We start from the raw sequence: 21,746 nt of genomic DNA, 5'->3' as shown, positions 1-21,746 counted from the left end.
TTGTGTTTAATTCTAAAACCATTCAATCATGGGTGGTCAGAAAATCCTTGTGAGAAATGTGTAGCACTGTATTGGCCATTATTTGATTTTTTTGGATGCAAAATCACTTTTTAAAAAGTATTTATTTTTAGCTGCGCTGGGTCTTTGTTGCTGCATACAGGTGTTCTCTAGTCGTGGCAGGCGGGAGCTACTCTTGGTTGCGGTGCAAGGGCTTCCCATTGCAGTGGCTTCTCCTGGTGGAGCCCAGGCTCCAGGCCCTCGACCTTTGGTAGCTGCGGTACACGGGCTCAGTAGTTGCACTCCAAGCTCTAGAGCACAGGCTCAGTAGTTAACTGTGCACAGGCTTAGCTGCTCTGCAGCACGTGGGATCCTCCCAGACCACGAAAGGAACCCATGTCCCCTGCAGGACCACCAGGGAAGTCCACAACGTCACTTTTTAAACTGCTAAAATTTTGCATAAAAAATATTTCTTTTTCTGAAAGACTAGTTGCAAACCAAGGTTTCATAATCCGAGCTGTCAGTAGCTTACCTATCTCACTTCATTGTTTGCCTCAAGTCCCGGAATAAAGCTGGTTGCCACAGTGGTTGTTAACTCTTAGAAGTCAACACCCTTTGTGAAGCACCCTCTAAAATAATAATTTATTACCTTTGCCTTAAAGTATGAACTCCTAGTAGACAGGAAAGAATCGCTTATCGATACACTTAAGTGGCCAGGCGTGCAAAGCATTTCATTAATCAGGTCACTGTATTTACTTGTGCCCTGCGATGGTTGCCACATGCTGGGCTGTGAAAAGGGTGTGTACACCAGACTCATTAGACAGTATATGACTTATCTCTGAGTCTCAACTTGAGACAGTCAAATTCAGTATATATATATATAAAAAAAAAACTCACCCAGGTGATCCTGATACACAGATTGTGCTTACCTTAAGCCAGCCCCCCTCAACTTTCTATAGTCATCTGAAACTTTCTCATGTGGCTAACCAGTACCTCCCAGACGCATGTTCAGCGTTACTGGCCGAGTCACCTCTGTATCTGGGATGTAGCACTGTTTCTGTCCCAGGTCTCAGACTGGGACCTGACTCAGCTTCCTGCCAGGACTCCCCTCTTTCTATAGCCTTTCTCTCTAGTCTTCTGGGCCACAGCCAAGATCAGGACATCCAAGAAAGGCAGCTGCCAATAGGCTGGAAGTTGGCAGGGACAGTTCAAGGCCCCACATAGATGGGTCTCTCTCTTCTCCCCAGCCAGGGTCCCCCACTTAGCCAACGTCCTTTCTCTTTTCTTCTGGTGGCCTTGAAAGGCTTGGGCAGAGGCTTTCCAGGAAGTCAAGTTGTTTTCTGCATTCGGTTAAATGTTTATGAAGAATTTCTACCTTTCTGAGTTACTGCCTCTCTTCTGCTTCCCTTCATATTATCTCTTGCTGAAGCTCTCGTTTTAGCATCCCACAGAAATGCACGCACTGTTGTGTTTTCCTGTGTTATGAAATCAGTGCTAGAGGAAGAGCTATTGAAACACACAAGTGTTTCCCTATTTTTTGAATCTCAATCTCAACACACTGGCTCATAGTAGACATTCAACAAAATTCGGAATGAATGAAAAATGAGCTAAACTTCTCTGGTGATCCAGTGGTAGAGAATCCACCTACCAATGCAGGGAACAGGGGTTTGATCTCTGGTCCAGGAAGACTCCACATGCCATGGGACAGCTAAGCCTGCGAGCCACAAATACTGAGCCTATGCACTGCAATGAGTGAAGCTAGTTCACCTAGAGCCCCTGTTTCACAAGAGGAGCCACTGCAATGAGAAGCCCACGTACCACAACTGGAGGGTGGCCCCTCTCACCCCAAGAAGGTCCCAGTGCAGCCAAAAAATAAGAAGCAAAAAAATTTTTTAATGTTGAAAGAAAAACCAAAACCCAAGAAAAATGAGCTAAGAAATCTTTGCTTAAGTGAATTTCTAATGGGTTTCAGGCATATGGACTACAAACACACACACATAGAAACACACACTCAGTTTATGAACAGAGACACGAACACCACTAAGCCTATATAAAGTTGTCCTGGTTGGGGGTGGGGGAAGATTTGTGCATCACTGGCCTTGATATTCTTAACCCCTAGCACATACAATGCCTGGCTTCTTCTATTTTCTTTAGCAATGTTTTCCAAATTTTAACATGCATCAGAATCATCTGGAAGGTTTGGTAAATGCCACATTGCTGTGCCCCATCCCAGAGTGTCTTATTCAGTAGGTTTGTGGTGGGGGCCAGAGAGTTTGCATTTCTAACAGGATCATGAATCTGTTGATGCTGTTGGCCCAGGGATCACACTTTGAAAACCATTGAATTTTCCATCATAGTAGCTGTACTATTAGTTGAGTACTGACCATGTTATTCCCTACCATGTACTATGCTAAGTTCCTTATATGAATTATTTTACTTACCATTCAACAACCTCATGAAGTGTAAATTATTGTCCCAATTTTACAAATGAGGAATTGGAGGAGTAACATTGTTAAATACTTTGCCACAGAGTCGTTAAGTGGCAGGCAGGGCTGAGATGTGAACTAATTTCTAACTCCAGGGCCCCTGGTTATAGGCACGATGACAGACAACATAGTTTATGTGGTTTAAGTAAATATCTGACAATGTGCAGACCAGTAATTTCTCAGATGGATGCCCAGTCATATCTACCCCTGGACAGCTACCAAACGCCAGCTCTGCTGGAGCAAGGGGCCTGATCACCCTTATTCCTTTATTCCTGTTTTATATCTAGAGCCTAGAAACAAGCTCTCCCATAGTAAGTGCACAATGAATGGATACTTGTTTAAAACTTAGTGTATATGTAAAGCATCTAGTTTGGGCAAAAAATCCTTTTCTGAATAAAGGAGGAACATGTTCACCTGTATAGACTGTTCAGATTCTTGAGTAGGGGTGGTAGGCATTTACTTTACTCCAGCTTTAAGACCTCTGAATGGGCTTCCCTGGTGGCTCAGTGGTAAACAATCTGCCTGAGTGCAGGGGACACAGGTTTGATTCCTGGTCCAGAAAGATCCCGCATACCACGAGACAATTAAGCCCACACACCACAGCTACTGGGCCAGCACTCTATAGCCCGAGGGCCACAGCTGCTGAAGCCCACGTGCCTAGAGCCTGTGCTCTGCCACAAGAGAAACCACTAGAGTGAGTTGCGGTGAGCCGCACTAAAGGGGAGCCCCTGCTCACTGCAACTGGAGAAGGCCAGCATGTAGCCACAGAGACCCAGCACAGCCATAAAATACATTTTAAAAGAAATTGTCATTTAAGGAAAAAAAAAAAAAAGACCTCTGAACTAGAAAGCTCTAGTATGTATAAGATTACACAGGTTGGTGTTTCTCAAAGGGCAGTTCCTGGACCAGCAGCATTAGCATCAGTCGCAAACTTGCATGCTTCTGCTGCTGCTGCTAAGTCGCTTCAGTCGTGTCCAACTCTGTGCAACCCCATAGACAGCAGCCCACCAGGCTCCTCTGTCCCTGGGATTCTCCAGGCAAGAACACTGGAGTGGGTTGCCATTGCCTTCTCCAATGCATGAAAGTGAAAAGTGAAAGTGAAGTTGCTCAGTCGTGTCCGACTCTTAGTGACTTGCCTAGGGGCTACCAGACTTAGCAATAAGATACAGGATGCCAAATTAAGTTTGAATTTCAGAGAAAACAATAAATAATCCAGTACTTAACAACTAGCATGTGTGTGTTCAGTTTCTTGGTCATGTCCGACTCTGTGACCCCCACGGACTGTACAGACCACCAGGCTCCCCCGTCCCTGGGATTCTCCAGGCAAGAATAATACTGGAGTGGGTTGCCATTTCCTCCTCCAGGGGATCTTCCCGACCCAGGGATAGAACCCGCGTCTCTTGAGTCTCCTGTGTTGGCAGGCAGGTTCTCTACTACTGTGCCTCCTAGGAAGCCCCATGTACAACATACTTATAATTGAAAGTTATTCACCATTTATCTGGAATTCACATTAAAGATACTGGCAACTCTTAACTGGTTAGAAATTAAAATTGTCCAACTCCAGACCTGCTGAATCGAGGCTGGAAGCCATCAGTGTTTGAACATACCCTATAGTTGATTCTGACAAACCTGAAAGTTTGAAAACCACTGGTTTGTTGACCTAAAGCAGGCTCAGCCGAATCCGGCCAGCAGTCCTTGGGGTCAAGTTTTCAGGACACAACCACATCCTTCATTTTACTTATTTTACTTGCTCTCTCATGTATATACTTTTAAGTTCCCTGCCCTCTTGGAACTTATATTCTAGTTGTGGGTGGTTGTGTTAATTCTATCTTCAGCTTTAATTAACAATGAAGTCAGCTAAAATTGGCTTAAACAATAAAGGAATGTATTATCTTGCATAACCAGAAGCACAGAGGGAGGGTGGTCTCTGGGGCTGGTTGGTTCCACAAGTCTTGGTATTACAAGGGCATGTCAGCACAAAGAGCTTCCGGCTCAGGAAGCCCAAAACATTTGCTACCTGGCCTTTTACAGAAAAACATTTATTTGACCTTGACCTAAAGAGAATTTTTTCAGTTGATAGAAGCACGTCCTCAGCCTTCTCTAACAGGTGCTGAAAGCTGGGACAGCACAGATGCTGAGGTTCTGAATTTATGGAGAAGTCCCTTCTAAGCTCCCACGCAGGCACTGGTGTGGTCTTTAGCTCCTAGTGGGGAAGGTGGCAGATGAGGGGTGGATGAGCAGATAAAGGAGAGTGCCTAGTGTCAGAACACCTGGCTGTGTGCACCCTCTGCTGGAGAGTTGGCAGAATATTCTGGAACACAGACCATCTCAACAAACATGCAGAGAATCTACTATCCGCAAGGTACTGGGGAGCAGAGTCCTGTTCCTGAAGGGTTCACTGTCAGGAATAGTCAGGCTTGGGGACTTCCCTGGCGGTCCAGTGGCTAAGATCCCATGCTCCCAATGCAAACTGCTCAGGTTCGATCCCTGGTCAGGGAACTAGATCCCACATGCTGTGACTAAAGAGATTGCAGGTGCCACAGCTAAGACCCAGCACAGCCAAACAAATAAATAAATATTCAAAAATATAGTCTCCCTAATTAGATCTTTATGAAATCTAATCAAGTGTCAAATGCAGACATACTCAGTGATTATTGATATAATTCCATTCGTTCAGCAAATAAGATGCTTCAGTTCAGTTCAGTTGCTCAATCGTGTCCAACTCTGTGACCCCATGAACTGCAGCACGCCAGGCCTCCCTGTCCATCACCAACTCCCGGAGTCCACCCAAACCCATGTCCATCGAGTTGGTGATGCCATCCAACCATCTCATCCTCTGTCATCCCCTTCTCCTCCTGCCCTCAATTTTTCCCAGCATCAGGGTCTTTTCAAATGAGTCAGCTCTTCGCCGCATCAGGCGGCCAAAGTATTGGAGTTTCAGCTTCAGCATCAGTCCTTCCAATGAACACCCAGGACTGATCTCCTTTAGGATGGACTGGTTGGATCTCCTTGCTGTCCAAGGGATTCTCAATAGTCTTCTCCAACACCACAGTTCAAAAGCATCAATTCTTCAGCACTTACTAGAGGATAGATGCTGGGCTTGTCACCAGAGACACAGCAGCAGACAAAACAGACACGTGCTCTGCCCTCTTGGAGCTTATATTCTAGTGAGAGTTTTTTGCATTGTGTTCATTGTGCTTTTTTCTCAGATTGTTCTCAGGTTGTTTCAAGATGATCGCTACAACTCCAGGTGTCATTTTCAGATATATCAAATGTAGAGAGAGAAAGTGACCAACTTTTCATGCGACTTTCTTAAGACCAAGAAATCTTTCTCAAAAGCTCCCAGCAGACTTCCTCTCAGGTGTCGCTGACCTAGAATTGGGTTATAGGATTGATCCTAAAACAGTCACTGCCAAAGGAATGGAAATTTGTCAATTAGATTAAGCAGGGTCTTCTTCTGCGGCTCCTGTGTCTCACAGAGGAGGGGTTCCTGAACCAAACTGTGGTTAACAAGGAGGAAGGGGGCAAATGGATGTTAAATAGATAACTACCAGTATTCATTATAGGGAAGGAAAATTAATCAATAAAAAGTGATTACAGATAGTGACAGAACTCCATAGAAGTTAGCTTTTGCTACATAACAAAACATCTCAAATTTATTTATCTTATGATTCTATTTGGGCTGAGCTCAGCTGAGTGGTTCTTCTGGTCTTGACAGGGTTCACTCACGTGTTTGATCAGCTTCAAGTCAGGTAGCTCTGCTCCTGGGGCTGGACTGGTTGTTGGCTGACGTAATGAGGCCAGATGTCTCTCGTCATCCAGTGGGCTATCCTTGGGCTGTTCCTGCAGCAGACTGACAAAGTTCTAAGAACTAGAGCATCCGCTTGCAAATATTTTTGATGTGTGGCCATGGAAATGTCATCACATCACTTCTGTTGTATTCTTTTGCTCAAATCAAGTAAGAAGGTTAAGAGGGTAAACAGACAGACTCTGTCTCTGGAAAGCCTTACTGCAAGATCATGGACACAGGAAGAGGAACAATATGTGCTATTTTTGCAATCTACTTGGGTTGGGAAGATCCCCTGGAGGAGCGCATGGCAACCCACTCCAGCGTACTCGCCTGGAGAATCCCATGGTCAGAGGAGCCTGGCAGGCTACAGTCCACAGCGCTGCAAGGAGTCAGACACAGCTGAAGTGACTTAGCGTGCACGCATACACAGGCGATAAGATGAGCAACAGGAGAAAGCCATTCAGATCTCCCTTCAGGACAGAACTATTATGTGGAAAGTTTCAAACCACCACTATGTCCTTTTCTGAGCTGAACTTCTTGCACCATATGATTGTTATTAATGATTTGTTTTAGGCATCAGAAGTTCAGAGGCTGTGACGCTGTCACTGAAAACAATAATGTAAAGAGGTAGAGGCTCATGGAATATTCACTGATGGTAATTTTAAAGATTATACAGTCCACTTCCTTTTCTCACTTTTCTAAAATCAGATTTTGTTATTAATACAATATACGCATATATACAATTTTAAAAAATCAAACAGGGTAGAAACGTTTTAAGCAAAATACAGTGGTTTTCTGCTCATGATCTATTCCCCAGAAGCAAGCACTTTCAACATTCTTAGCTGTTTCTTCTTGTATTTACCCTGTTGCTGCTGCTGCTAAGTCACTTCAGTCGTGTCCGACTCTGTGCAGCCCCATAGACCGCAACCCACCAGTCTCTGCCGTCCCTGGGATTCTCCAGGCAAGAACACTGGAGTGGGTTGCCATTTCCTTCTCCAATGCATGAAAGTGAAAAGTGAAAGTGAAGTTGCTCAGTCGTGTCCGACTCTTAGCGACCCCATGGACTGCAGCCTACCAGGCTGCTCCATCCATGGGATTTTCCAGGCGAGAGTACTGGAGTGGGGTGCATCGCCTTCTCTATTGTTGTTGTTGTTCTATTTCAATTGTTGTTCTATCCTGTTTCATTCATTAGTTTTGACATATTTTGAGTATGTTAGAAGAGGATTTTAGCTATCCACACGTCCTTTCTTTTCTCTCATCTTTCTAAAAAATTAATTTACTGAAGCATAGTTGATTACAATGTTGTGTTAATTTCTGTTGTATAGTGAAGTGATTCATATTCATATTATTTTTCCACTGCTCTCCCATCTTCTTAACATTGTCTAGTTAACCCACATTTGGAGTTTTTATTAATATAGTGGTGACAGGCTAAATAATGCTCTCTCCAAATAGCCAGGTCCTAATCCCTAATCCTAAATAGTCAGGACCTGTGAATGTTACTTTATTTGGCAAAAGAGGTTTTGCCAATGTGATTAAATTAAGGATCTTGAGATGGGGAGATTATTCTGAATTATTTCATTGGACGTTAAATGCCATCACAAGAATCTTTTTAAAAGGGAAGCAGAGTGATATCTGACAGAAGAGGCAATGTGAGGACTGAAGCAAGAAGCCCCTCTGCTGACTCTAAAGATGGAGAAAGCCAAGAACTCAGCTCTAGGATCTGGAAGAGGCAAGACAACAGATTCTCCCCTAGAGTCTCTGGATGACAACTACAGTCTCGGTGACAACTTGTTTTCGGCCAAGGGAGATTGATTTCAGCCTTCTGACCTCTGGAACAGTAAGAGAGTGTGTGCTGCTTTAAGCCACCGAATTTGTGACATTTTGTTACAGCAGCCATACAGAACAAATACATTCACATAAATATTGTTGGGTGCTAAGTCATTTTATTGGCACTGGCCTAGAGAATTGCCTCTTTTTCAGCTTTAGTATGAATATCTGACTTAGGCTAAGGTTTCCTCCATCCACCAGCTCCAGGAAACACCTCTCTGTATAACTTTTCATGTTGTCAGACGTGTCAAATAATTGATTCATTTTTTTTCTAAATGGAAAAAAAAAAAAAATCCCTCTCAAGAAGTTCCTGAATTGGGTGCTCTGGGCATTATCTACTGGGACTATTTTGCCACCACTTTTGAAATTCTCTTTATCCTTCTCCCTAGTGGAATCTCTAGTGTTCTGAATCTGGATCTCGTCTGACGTCTTTCTCTTTATTGTTTCTTCCCTTGTTTGGGAAGAGCACATCCAGTAACTTAGTGAGAAAAGGATATACGGGAGACAATTTTTTTTATTTTTTTAGATTTTGCAGGTCTGAAAATATCTTTAGTCTGTCCTTGCATGCATGCTCAGTCGGCTCAGTCATGTCTGGCTATTTGTGACCGCATGGACCATTGCCCGCCAGGCTCCTCTGTCCATCTAATATTTCAGGCAGAATACTGGAGTAGGTTGCCATTTCCTTCTCCAGGGCATCTTTCCTGGCCAGGGATGGAACCCGAAGCTCCTGTGTCTCCTGCATTGTCAGGTAGATTCTTTACCACTGTGCCACCTGGGAAGCCCTGTTTGTCCTATACTTGGATTATAATTTTGGATGAATACTGAATTCATATAGGAAATAATTTGCACTCAGAATAATGAAGGCACTTTTATCTTTTGGCTTCCAGGGTTCCTACACAGAGGTCAATTCACCTTGGCCTGCAATCATTGTATATATTTTTTTATTTTAGTTTAATGGAATCTCTATTTAGTTCCATGTTCTGAAATTTCATGAGGATGAGCCTTGGTGTGGGTTCTGTTTATATTGGTAGGTAGTCAGTGAGCCTTTTTCCTTCTGGAGAGTCATATCCTACAGCTCTGGGATCTTAATAAATAGTATTTATTTGATAATTTACTGTCCAGTGTTTTTTTATTCTTTCAGGAATTCCCACTAAGTCAAATACTGAGCCTCCTATACTGATCTTCTAATTAGATCATTTCTGTTTTTATTTCCATTTCTTTGGTTTTCCTCTCTTCTCTGGAAAAGTTCCTTGACCTTATCTTACAACCTTCTAAAATCTAAACATTGTCTTTTTAGCCCTCGTGCTTTTAAGTTCTGTGGGGTTCTTTCTTGTTCTCTGATTTTCTTCTTTTATAGCATTCAGTTTTTATTTCAGCGGCACAATCTGTTTCTCTCTCTGGATAATACCTACAGGGGTTTATTAAGTTTTTTTTGCTACTTGCACTATTTTGTTTCTACTGAAACTGCTCCCCTGCTCCCACTGCCCCAAATATTAATTTACCTTGGTCTTTCTCTTTCATGATAGGGAATTTCCTCATATGTGTGTTGATCCTTAGAGGCATGTTCTATTTATTTATAAATAAAAAATGTGGGGAGGCTGTTTACTGGAATGTTTCACTATTTTTAGGCAGTCTGTCAATTTTGTCATTTTAGATTTCAAGATAGCTGTGTCTCTGGGGTGTTGAGTTTTTCCGAGAAAGATGCTTCAGTCTCCTACCTGGAGAATATGAGCCTTGAGGTCAGTATTGTAGAGTCAGGCAGGGGGAGACCTTCATGGAATCTCCCTGTCCCCACTCCAGGACTAACTACTTGCTTATAGGTACCTTTACATGAGGTTGTTGTTATTTTAATACTATTATAAATGGTACTGATTTAAAAAATAGTTTTATTGAAATATAATTCACATACTATACAGTTCATCTATTTAAGATGTATAATTCAGGGAGTTCCCTGGCGGGCCAGAGGTAAAGAGCCAACATTTTCACTGCCACAGGCTCAAGTTTAATCCCTGGACGGGGAACTAAGATTTCACAAGTGGAGTAATGGGGTCAGAAACAAAAAACAAATCCATTTTATCCAACAAACAGTGGTTTAATAAAGAGGAGTTTCTTTAAAAGAAAAAAAGTATAATTCAATGGTCTTTAGTATATTCACAGATACATGCAAACATCACTAGCGTCGATTTTATTAACATATCATTTTCATCACCTCAAAAAGTCCAGGGGAGGGTGGACAGGGCAATTGTTCAACAGGCACAGTGTTCCAGTTTTGCGAGATGAGAAAATTCTACAGATCTGCTGCAGGACAAGGTTATCAGCTAATACTACTGTTGCTGCTGCTGCTGCTATGTCGCTTCAGTAGTGTCCCACTCTGTGCGACCCCATAGACGGCAGCCCACCAGGCTCCCCGGTCCCTGGGATTCTCCAGACAAGAACACTGGAATGGGTTGCCATTTCCTTCTCCAATGCATGGAAGTGAAAAGTGAAAGTGAAGTCGCTCAGTCGTGTCCGACTCTTAGCGACCCCATGGACTGCAGCCTTCCAAGCTCCTCCGTCCTTGGGATTTTCCAGGCAAGAGGACTGGAGTGGGGTGCCATTGCCTTCTCTGAATACTACTTAAAAATAGTACGCTTAAAAATAGTTAGGACTGTTTCCTGGTGATGCAGAGGGTAAAGCGTCTGCCTGCAATGCCAGAGACCAGGGTTCAATCTCCAGGTCAGAAAAATCCCCTGGAGAAGGGCATGGCAACCCACTCCAGTCCTCTTGCCAGGAATATTTCATGGATGGAGGAACCTGCTAAGCTTTCCAGTCCATGGGATCACAAAGAGTCGCACACTACTGAGCAACAAACCCATGAGGCTTAGCTATTCACAACCACCTCCACATCCACACCTACCCCAGCCAAAAGGAATTGCTAATATACTGTCTTTGTAGATTTCTCTACATACTTCATATGGGTGGAATCACATTTACTATACGAATAATTTTCCGTTGTACAACATACCACATTCTGCTTATCCGTTTAGTCATTGGTCGACGTTTGTTTCTACCTTTTGGGTATCATGAATAATGTTGCTATAAGCATTCACATACAAGTTATTGTGTGAACATCTGTTTTCACTTCTCTTGAGTATACACCTAGGAGCAGAATTACAGGTCATATGGCGGCTCTATGTTTAATCATTTGAGGAACTGTCAATCTGTTTCCTAAAGCAGCTGCACCATTTCACATTCCCACTAGCAGTGTATAAGGGCTCCAGATCTGTGCTTCTGACTTTCTGATTCCAGACTTGCAGAGTGTGTGAAGTGTATCTCCTGTGGTTTTTATTTGTATTACTCTAATTACGCCTGGTGTCCAGCATCTTTTCATATGCTCCCTGGCCATTTGTATATCTTCCTTGGAGAAATGTCTATTCAGATGTCTATAGTGAATTGAATAGGGCCCCCCCACCCCACCCCTGAATATATGTCAGTCTGGTAACAGTGAATGTGATCTTTTTGGAACTAGGGTCTTTGCAGATGTAATCAATTTAAGTTAAGGCCATACTGGATTAGGGAGGATTCTAAATATAATGAATGAGGTCTGTATAAGAAGAGACACAAAGACACCGAAGGAGAAACACAATATGAAATGGAGGCAGAGTTTGGAATGAAGGGTCTTAAATCAAGGAATGCCAAGGACTAGTGGCAACTACTTGGGCTTCGCTCAAAGCTCAGTAGGTAAAGAATCTACCTGCAATGCAGGAGACCTGGGTTCGATTCCTGGGTCGAGGGGATCCCATGGAGAAGGAAATGGCAACCTACTCCAGTATTCTTGCCTGGAGAATCCTGTGGACAGAGGAACCTGGCAGGCTCCAGTTCTTGGGGTTGCAAGAGTCAGACAAGACTTAGCGACTAAACCACAACCACTACTGTTGACAACCAGTAGAAGTTAGAAGAGAGGCATGGAACTGATTCATCCTCAAGCCTCCACAAGGCATGTGGCTCTCTTGACACCCATCATGACTTTTAGACACCAGAATTATAAGAGAATACATTTCTGTTGCTTTAAGTTACCTATCTTGTGGTAATTCTTTATGGCAGCCATAGAAAATTAATACAAGATCCTTTGTCCATTTAAAAATTGGGTTGTCTTTTTAAACTGCAAAAGTCCTTTATCTGATCTAGATACAAGTCCCTTATCAGATATACAGTTTGTAAATACTTTCTCCAATTCTGTGGTGGTTGTTTCACATTTTTTATGATTTCCTTGGAAGCACAAGAGTTTTAATTTTTTTTAATTAAATTAATTTTTATGAAATTCAGATGATCTATTTTTTTGGCTTTTTGCTCTTACTTTTGGTGTTATATCTAAGAATTCTTTGCCAAACCCAAATTAATGAAGATTTACTCCTGCTTTCTTCAAAGAGTTTGATAGTTTTACTTTTTACATTTAGATCTTTGATCTATTTTGAGTTAATTTTTATATATGGCATTAGGAAAGGGTTCAGTTTCATTATTTTGCATGTGACTATCCAGTTGTCCTAGAATCTTTGTTGAAAAGACCTTTCCTTCCCCAACAGAATGATCTTGGCACTTCTGTTGAAAACCAGTGGACCACAGACAAAACTGTTTATTTCTGGATGCTCAGTTCTATTCCATTGTTTAACACACTGACTTTTGTCCCAATACTGCGCTGTCTCCATTATCATTGTTTTGCTATAACTTATGAAATTGGAAAGTGTTAATTCTCCTTGCTCAGATGCTCAGTCGTGTCTGACTCTTTGCGACCCCGTGGACTATAACCCACCAGGCTCCTCTGTCCAGGAGATTCTCCAGGCAAGAATACTGGAGTGGGTTGCCATTTTCTTCTCCAGGGATCTTCCTGACACAGAGATCAAGCCTGCATATCTTATGTCTCCTGCATTGGCAGGTGGATTCTTTACCATTATTGCCATCTGGAAAGCCATTAATCGTCCTAGTTTGTTATTTTTTCAAGATAGTTCAGGCTATTCTGGGTCTCTTGCAATTTTTTATAAATTTTAGAATCAAATTGCTAACTTCTACAAAAATAGCTGAGATTCTGATAGAGCCTTCATTGAATCTATAGACCAATTTAGGGAATATTGCCATTTTAATAATATTAAGTCTGCAGATCCATGAAAATGGGATGTTTCCATTTACTTAGATATTTAATTTCTTATTTTGTTTTTTAGGTAGCTTCTGGAATGTTTTACTCTTTTTGATGCTTGTGTAAGTGGAACTGTCTTATTTTTATGTTTGGATTGTTCATTGCAAGTGTTTATAAATATTGAACTTTGTATATTGATCTTATATCTTACAACTTTGTTGAACTTGCTTGTTACATCTAATTGTTTTTTAGTAGATTCCTTAGGATTTTCTATGTACAAAATCATGTCATAAATCGAGGTAATTTTATTTCTCAATTCCCCGTCTGGATGCCTTTTATTTCTTTTTCTTGCCTCATTGCTTTAGCTAGAACCTCCAATACACTGTTGAACAGACATGGCTGGAGAAGCCATCTTTGTTTTATTCCTGATCTTTGGAGGAAAGCATTCAACATTAACCATTAAGTATGATGTTAGCTGTGGGATTTCAAGCTCTTTATCGGCTTGAGGAAGCTGTCTTTTATTCCTAAAAGTTTGTTGAATTTTTATTTTAATCATGAAAGGGTTTTGGATTGTTACATAAATTTTTAAAGTGACCCTCCTCCCCTATATGGATGACTTAGTAAGAGATACCCCTCTCTGCATGGATGATATAGAAAAAGGCACTCCCCCACCCTCCAACTGGATGTTTTGGAAAGCCACGCCCACTCTGGGTGGCAGTCCTACATTAGTGTGAGCTAAATGCTCCTCTCTCACAGGTACTCTATTTCAAGACCTAATCTGCACAAGGCAGCCTTGCCCCACAATCTTTTTTTTCCCCCAGTATCTGGTTTCCTAGTGCCTGGGGCCTCTCTGATTCAATTTCTTCCAGAGATTTCATACCAGTGGCTGAGGTGCTGAAGAGGGTCAGATATGAACCCCGATGTCGATTTTAAGCAATCTGTGTGTTTCAGTCCACTGCCTTACCATTGCCTTCTGTGGTCCCTGGTATCGACAATTCCTGAACTTCTTTGGTGTTTATTATCTTTCTCTATAGGTACTTGAGTTTGACCTTCTGCTGTGCTAAGTTACTTGTCTTTCCACTGATAGCTTTGTGACTTGGAGTTACACATATCTCTTAGCTTAAAGGAGAAGGAGTTTGTGCTTTTATTTCTTGTTCTCCTTGCTTTAGAGAAGAAACTTTCCTTAGAAGAAGAGAAAAATATTTTTGCTCTTGGAATCAGAATTCAATATCCTCATTCTAGAAGTATGGAAACCTATCACCTAAAAAGATAAATTACCTACCTCATCCCTAGGCTAGTTAATGGAAAAGGTAAAACCAGAATTCAGTTCCTGACTCCCTGGCCAACACTCAATTATGATTTGTTCTCAGTCCACAGAAGCACATGTAGTCTGAAAGCTGGTAGGTACCTTTGAGGTTCTAGGTCAGTTTTCCCAAGTTTTCTATGAATCTCCTTAACGATATAAGTGGATATCAGCATTGGTTAAAATATCAGTGTGAATGGGAGAATTCACTATCCCATGCCTGCCTATTCTTATCTCAGAGAGTTCTGGTTATTGGAAAGGTTTTTTTTTTTTTTTCCTCTGAAACACTTTTCTTCACTTACATACACTGCATCTACTTTTACTCTCTTTAATTACCAAGGACTGTTTTATTTAAAAAACAAGGGACTTCCCTGGTGGTCTAGTGGTTAAGACTCAGTGCCTCAATTCTAGGGGGTGTGGCTTCCACCCCTCCTGCAGGAATTAAAATACCCACAGGGTGCACAGTTGCGACCCAAAACATAACAAATAAAAATAAGATAGTATGGTGAACAGAAGGCTGATTTTCATAGTCTGGAGAAAGGATACTAAACTCATTGTCTCTAATTCTTTGTCCAACCTAGAAGTAGACAGTTCACCAGCAAGATGGAGAAAAAGCTCAAATCCCAGATAACAAAGGTTGGGCCAATTAACAAACAGCAACTGTAGTTTACAAAAATCTAACTAGTTCTCAATCAATTAGATAAGATTGGCATGTAAGAGAAGGAATGACTAATTACAGGTGAATCATAGAAAGATTTCTGAAGAAAATATTTGAGCCAATTGGAAGGGTCCATAAGAAATTTCCAAGGAAGTATTATAAAACAAGTCGCATAAGCACATAAAGGTTAAAAACTGCAAGTGGTTAAGAGAATCAAAATACACAGAACACATAGTCACAGTATGTAAAAGAAAAAACCTGGCCTTCCTCCCATGCTGCTTCTTTACTTCCACACTACAACCACACTGTTTTTCCTACACCAGGCAATTCTGTGACACCAGCTCAGTCCTACCATTCAACCCAATCCTGACTCACCTGGAGATAGTATCAAATCCCACAGGTTAAGGGCTCAGCCCCTCAGTACCCATCTTCAGGTGCCAATCACAAGTAGTTAGTCCCAGGTTACCCACAACTTCTGTTCAACACGGCTACAAAAAAAGACAAAGACAGTTTCCATACCTTCCTCCCCTTGAATTTGATTATTGACTGGAACAACTCACAGAACTCAGGGAAACACTTACTTATGTTTACCAATTTACTAACAGTTATGATAAAGGATAAAGATGAATGGCCAGATGAACAGATGCCTAAGGCAAGGTTTGGGAGTACAGGATCTTCTGTCCTGGTGGAGTTGAGGTATAGCATCATGGTACATGGACATATTCATCAACCTGGAAGTTCTCCAAACAGCATACTACTGGAATTTTATGGAGGCTTCCTCATGTCAGCATGATCCATTAATTCCATTTCCAAACCCTCTCCCCTTTCTATAGAATGGGGGGATGGCCTGAAAATTCCAAGCTTCTAATCAGGCTTCATGTTTCTGGTGATGAACTGCCACCTAGGAGCCACCCAGGAACCTACCCAGAGTCCCTCATTAGAAAAAAAGATGCTCCTAGCACTCATTACTTGGGAACTATAGGAGCCCTATGTAGGAAACAGAAGGCAGAGACCAATATATTAATTTATTATTTCAAAGGGTACAAGATGGGTATGAATACATGAAAAATTAAGAAAAGTAATAACTGATTCTGGATGCGGTGCTGGAGAAGACTCTTCAGAGCCCCTTGGACTGCAAGATCAAACTAGTCAATCCTAAAAGAAATCAACCCTGAATATTCATTGGAAGGACTGATGCTGAAGCTGAAACTCCAATACTTTGGCCACCTGATGCAAAGAGCTGATTTATTGGAAAAGACCCTGATGCTGGAAAATACTGAGGGCAGGAGAAGAGGGTGATGAGGATGAGGTGGTTGGATGGCATCACCCACTCAAGGAACATGGGTTTGAACAAACTCTGGAAGATAGTGAAGGGCAGCGAAGCATGGCATTCTGCAGTTCATGGCATTGCAAAGAGTCAGACACAACTTGGCAACTGAACAACAACAAATAATCTGGCTACTACTTTACTACTTTACATGTAATAACCTTTATAAGAACCTTATTACTATCTCATTCTATACATGGTGAAAAGGAGGAAAAGGTAGTGTTAGGTTAGCTGGCCTAAGATTATAAACTAATTAATGACAGAGATGGGCTCTGAGTCCAGACAGTTTGTCTGCCTGTCATGAAATAGTCTCATATGAATAGCCTTCTTATTCTGAAGATTCTGGGACTTCTTAGGTAGAAAGCTGGAGACACTGGTAGAAAGATCCTCTTCTATCTATTAATCTTTGGCTTGGCTATTCAAAGGAGTATCTAAGACAAAGACACATGGTCCAAGTCTATGGTGCTGGAGTGGAGACCAGAGGACTACTGTTCCAAACACTCTGACCCTCCACATACAATCTGGGATAGACTTGGTGGTGCCTGGTGGACTAAGCTCAGATATTTCAAGTTGAGCAGAGACCTTTGCAAAGGGGATATTTCATTTTCCTATCAGAGAGGAAAGGGAACCAAAGCTGTGAAATGCAGGAACAGTATTGGTGGCAGTCAGTACTTGACACCAGTTCCTCTAGCTATGAAACTTTTCTGCAAATGCACAGACAAAACAAAACAAAACAAAACAAAACAAGACATTTTACAACAAAGCAGTCTTTAGTTAAGTACTGCCAAGTTCTAAGGGCTTAAATTCATTTAACCCTCACAGCAACCCTAGGAGAGAGACACAATTATTCTTATTTTACAAAGATGCCATTAAAATACAAGGATATTACTATACAACTTGCTTGCAATTTTTTTTTACAGCAAATAAATGGAGGAGCCAAGTGAAGTTGTAAAGAATTACAATAAAATTGTCAATAAGTACAAAACAGCTGATTAAAAATCAGTAACTTTCAGCTAACATATAGCAGAAAGATTTATCAAGAGGTTGCCAACAATGGTCCTTCTAGTCAAAGCTAAGGTTTTTCCAGTAGTTATGCATGGATGTGAGAGTTGGACTATAAAGAAAGCTGAGCGCCGAAGAATCGATGCTTTTGAACTGTGGTGTTGGAGAAGACTCTCAAGAGTCCCTTGGATTTGCAAGGAGATCCAACCAGTCCGTCCTAAAGGAAATCAGTCCTGAATATTCATTGGAAGGACTGATGCTGAAGCTGAAACTCCAATACTTTGGCCACTTGATGCGAAGAACTGACACATTGGAAAAGACCCTGATGCTGGGAAAGACTGAAGGTGGGAGGAGAAGGGGATGACAGAGGATGAGATGGTTGGATGGCATCACCAACTCAATGGACCTGAGTTTGAGTAAGCTCCGGGAGTTGGTGATGGACAGGGAGTCCTGATGTGCTGCAGTCCATGGGGTCGCAAAGAGTCGGACACAACTGAGCAACTGAACTGACTGGCTGACTGATAGCAGAAACTCGGATTTGAATCAGAACTTGGATGTAAACTCCATCCCTGAGTGCTGTGTGAAGATTTGGGGCGGGTCACTCTGGGCAATTTCCTCGCCCACAAAATGCAGATAATAATAACCAACTCACACGGTTTTTGTAAACATCCAGAGAAATGATTGTAAAAGAGCAATGTAATCGCTGAAATGTTATACAAACGTGAGCAACACCTCCAGCCTGCTTTGAAACCGGTCATTTGAGCGCGGATTACCAATCCAAAGGGCAAATCCTCCGCTCTCCCTTCCTGGAAGCCCACGCAGGGCTTCCTGGGACTTGTAGTCTTAGCTGGAACCGGCCCACCTGTCTAGAGCCCCGGAAGTACTCGTCGCCTGGGAGGCGCGCTGGTTAGGAAGCGGGGGGTCAGAGGTCGCGGAGGCAGAAGGCGTTCCCGCCGCTGGCCTCGTCACTATGTAGCTGAGGGGCAGGAGGCCTATTCCACGTTCTGGAAGGTTCTTGGGTTCGACCACGGCAGTAGCCCCAGGACTTCTAGTCCTCGGCCTCGGGTCCCTGCCGGCCGAGCGGAGTCGCCGCCGCCATGTTCGGCTGCTTGGTGGCGGGGAGGCTGGTGAGGAAAGGGTCGGACGGTCTTAGGAAGGGGGCGACACCCCAAGGTCGAGGCCATGGGGAGTGGGGGTGGGGTGCGCCGGCTTCGGTGAAGACCCCTTCCGTCTGCTTTCCGGCGGAGCGCGTGAGCGTGGTGGCTGGGTTTGCGCCCTTCTTTGCCCCCAGCGCTCTTGATAGTAGTCCCAGTATTCACTGCCGCTTCTTGAGTGTGCCTTACCCTAGGCAGCGCACGCCTTTTGTTCACTGCGCTTCATCTCAGCCTTATTCGTAGCGCTTGTTTGGCACCGCAAACTTAAGCCGTAACTCGTGAGGTGGTGCTTCTCATTTTCATTTTGCAGTTGAGGAACTTAAGCTCAGTTGACAGTATAAATACTCGCCTGAGCTCAGAAAGGGAATTCGAGGTAAATATTGGCATTTGATCTAGCCTGTAGCGTGCAGCCTGTCGAAGGTTAAGATGCTCGGTCAGTGCTTAACTTCTGGGTCCCTTTGGAAGGGCTCGAATAAAAATAGGCTTAACATAATTTGAAGTTGATTGTTAGAAATTCGTGAAACTTAATCGGGACCCGTGCCTGTGATGACTCCAAAATGATGTGAGCAGCGAGTTTCCTTACTGGTTAAAAAAGAGATTGCCCCCCCCCCCCCCAAAAAAAAAAAGAGAGATCGCCTTCCTTGTTGAATTGTTAGGTAAATAAGATAAGTACCTGAAATTGTTGAGGAATCATCTGGAGGGTGAATCTTGCTTGTCTCCGTAGAAACCATTCAGATTCATTTCAGACCGGATTCTTTTTTTTTTTTAACCGAGAGTTCTTTTTATGTTTTCTCCCTGCTTTGTTAAATGTTGCAGCTTCTTTGTTAAGTTTTCGTCAATTTCTTTTAAACAATGTAGTCTGTACATAGTGTAAGGAACTAGAGAGAGAAATTGGAGATGGCTATTCTCAGAAAATTTATCTGTTCCTTAAACGGCTGAGAGGTGGCCTTTTGGCGCTGGAAGTAGATAATACTGGTGAGAAGTTTGGATTGCACCTGCCCCTGATAGGAAAAATGACAAGCCCACCCGCGGAACTCAGATGAATTTCATTAATGAATGATCTTTAAAATGTGTTTTTCTGAAGAATAGGCCCTATGGAATTCGTGTTGTTAACTAATTTGCAGGGAATTTAGTTACAGCAGTGCCTTTGTCTATTTACCTAATACCTCGTCTCTGTAATGGATATCCCGGAGGGGTTCGTTGATGGCAACATTTTTTCACAGCCTTTGACTCTTAATTCTGCAGTGTTTGAACATGTTAATAGAAATAAAGGGCAAAGAGACCTAGAGTACCTCAGCACTTAACAATATCATTTTACTAAAAAAGACCATCTAATCTAAAACTAGGAAGTCAATTTTCATTCCTTGAAAACTTTTCTTAAGTAAACGAGGTCCTTTTCTACCTCGGGTTGAGGATTAGAGTGTCATAATACAAATTAACAGAATGTCTGGTGCTTTTGACAGAGTTGACATTAAGAAATGTTTATTTTGCTTGAGGATTTGTACATACCATAATTTTACATGCCTTTAAGATTGTGTGCATGCCAAAAACTGATAAAATTGAATTTAATACTGGGCAGTTGGGTTTATGTTCTTTCTTCCTTTGTTTTATTCTCTGTATTTAAACTGAAGGTTAGTAATTTGGGGGTTACAAATATATTTTACTGAGTAGGCAAAATGACAGATAGGGAATCTGCAAATAATGAGGATTGACAGTTACAACTTCTGGATTGCTTACTCATTTTAATTAACCTGGAGTTTCTTTACCTTCAAACTAGAAGATAAGGCTTTCATGGTGTGGTGTTTTATTTTTATAACATTTTGAAGCTGTAGTGATTTATTATGTAAGTAAAGTCTTTCTTGGGCACTTCTCAAATAATTTAGTCATGATTTTAAAAGATTGCATTCATTAAATCATTTTCAGCCTAGATATATGTTTTTAGGTTTTCTATTAAAGTTAGCACTCTCTGGTGTATATGGTAATTCCATAGTTAGAGTATCAGATTCACCCAGTGTTAGGCTTGACATGATGACAGTAGTCAACTGTATCTTTTAACAGAGCTTACAGCAACACTAAAAGGGCTTTAGTAACTTATCAAACTATTGCACTAAGGTGAGTTTCTTATTTTCTAGGTGCAAACAGCTGCACAGCAAGTGGCAGAGGATAAATTTGTTTTTGACTTGCCTGATTATGAAAATATCAACCATGTTGTGGTTTTTATGCTGGGAACAATCCCATTTCCTGAAGGAATGGGAGGCTCTGTCTACTTTTCCTATCCTGATTCAAATGGAATGCCAGTATGGCAACTCCTAGGATTTGTCACGAATGGGAAACCAAGTGCCATCTTCAAAATTTCAGGTCTTAAATCTGGTAAGAATAATATATTAAATTAGTTTCATAGTTAAACTTTTTTCTTAAATAGCATAGCATAGAATATGGCTTTTTTCACTTTTCATTGTATTTTTCTGATTGTGAAGGTAATATGTAACATTGTTTAAAAAAAATCAGATGATACTCATTTGAAAATACTCTCATATTCTCATCCTTTGCCCCTGGAGAGAACCAGTCACTGTGATTCTTTTCATATGGTGTATACCTTTATAAAGAGATATTTTTGAATGAGAGGGTGTTTAATGAATAATGAGAGGACTCTTCTCAAGTTTGTAGTATATATACATCAGTGTTTAAGCAGGTAAACCAAGTAGACTTGTGTAAGAAATACGAGAGTCCTTTTTTTCTATGAAGATTTTTGAATTCTTAGATTTGATTACCCCTTCAATGTTGTGTGGGTTTTATTGACATTACAGATGCTAGATCTTAGAGGGACAAATCTTATTTACATGCTTGAGGTATTTTGTGTAGAAACTGAAAATAGAACTAGGTACATTTACTCCCAACGGATGTCGAGTTCCTTTGAAAGTCTAGATGAAAAGAAACATGGAAAGTCTTAGATTATAAATATATGTTCTCCTAGAAGTAGTCTATAGAGTCTAAGGAAAAGTCGTATTTTAGACAACATGTTTGGACCATTATTTACAAGGTTGAAAAGTAGTTGTGTATGTTCGTACAAAGTCCTGAGAGAATCGGTAAAG

At 41.7% G+C, this 21,746-nt stretch overlaps 1 protein-coding gene across 2 annotated transcripts in view; it reads left to right on the top strand.

The window, feature by feature from the left end:
• The first annotated feature begins 18,346 nt into the window (after positions 1–18,346).
• HIKESHI (heat shock protein nuclear import factor hikeshi) overlaps positions 18,347–21,746 on the top strand; it is a 32,992-nt gene continuing 29,592 nt past the window's right edge. Inside the window, exons 1-2 of one of the 2 annotated variants that reach the window (XM_069564856.1) lie at positions 18,347–18,627; positions 20,787–21,024. In XM_069564856.1, coding sequence (XP_069420957.1) covers positions 18,598–18,627; positions 20,787–21,024 — 268 coding nt within the window. In that variant the 5' untranslated portion in view covers positions 18,347–18,597. The remainder of the gene's footprint in view (positions 18,628–20,786; positions 21,025–21,746) is intronic. The other variant, XM_069564857.1, reaches the window with a different exon arrangement.

Source organism: Ovis canadensis, chromosome 21 (genome assembly GCF_042477335.2).
Source record: "Ovis canadensis isolate MfBH-ARS-UI-01 breed Bighorn chromosome 21, ARS-UI_OviCan_v2, whole genome shotgun sequence".
NCBI lineage: Eukaryota > Metazoa > Chordata > Mammalia > Artiodactyla > Bovidae > Ovis > Ovis canadensis.
Note: the sequence above shows the minus strand (reverse complement) of the source record. Positions and strands in the feature narration are given on the sequence as shown.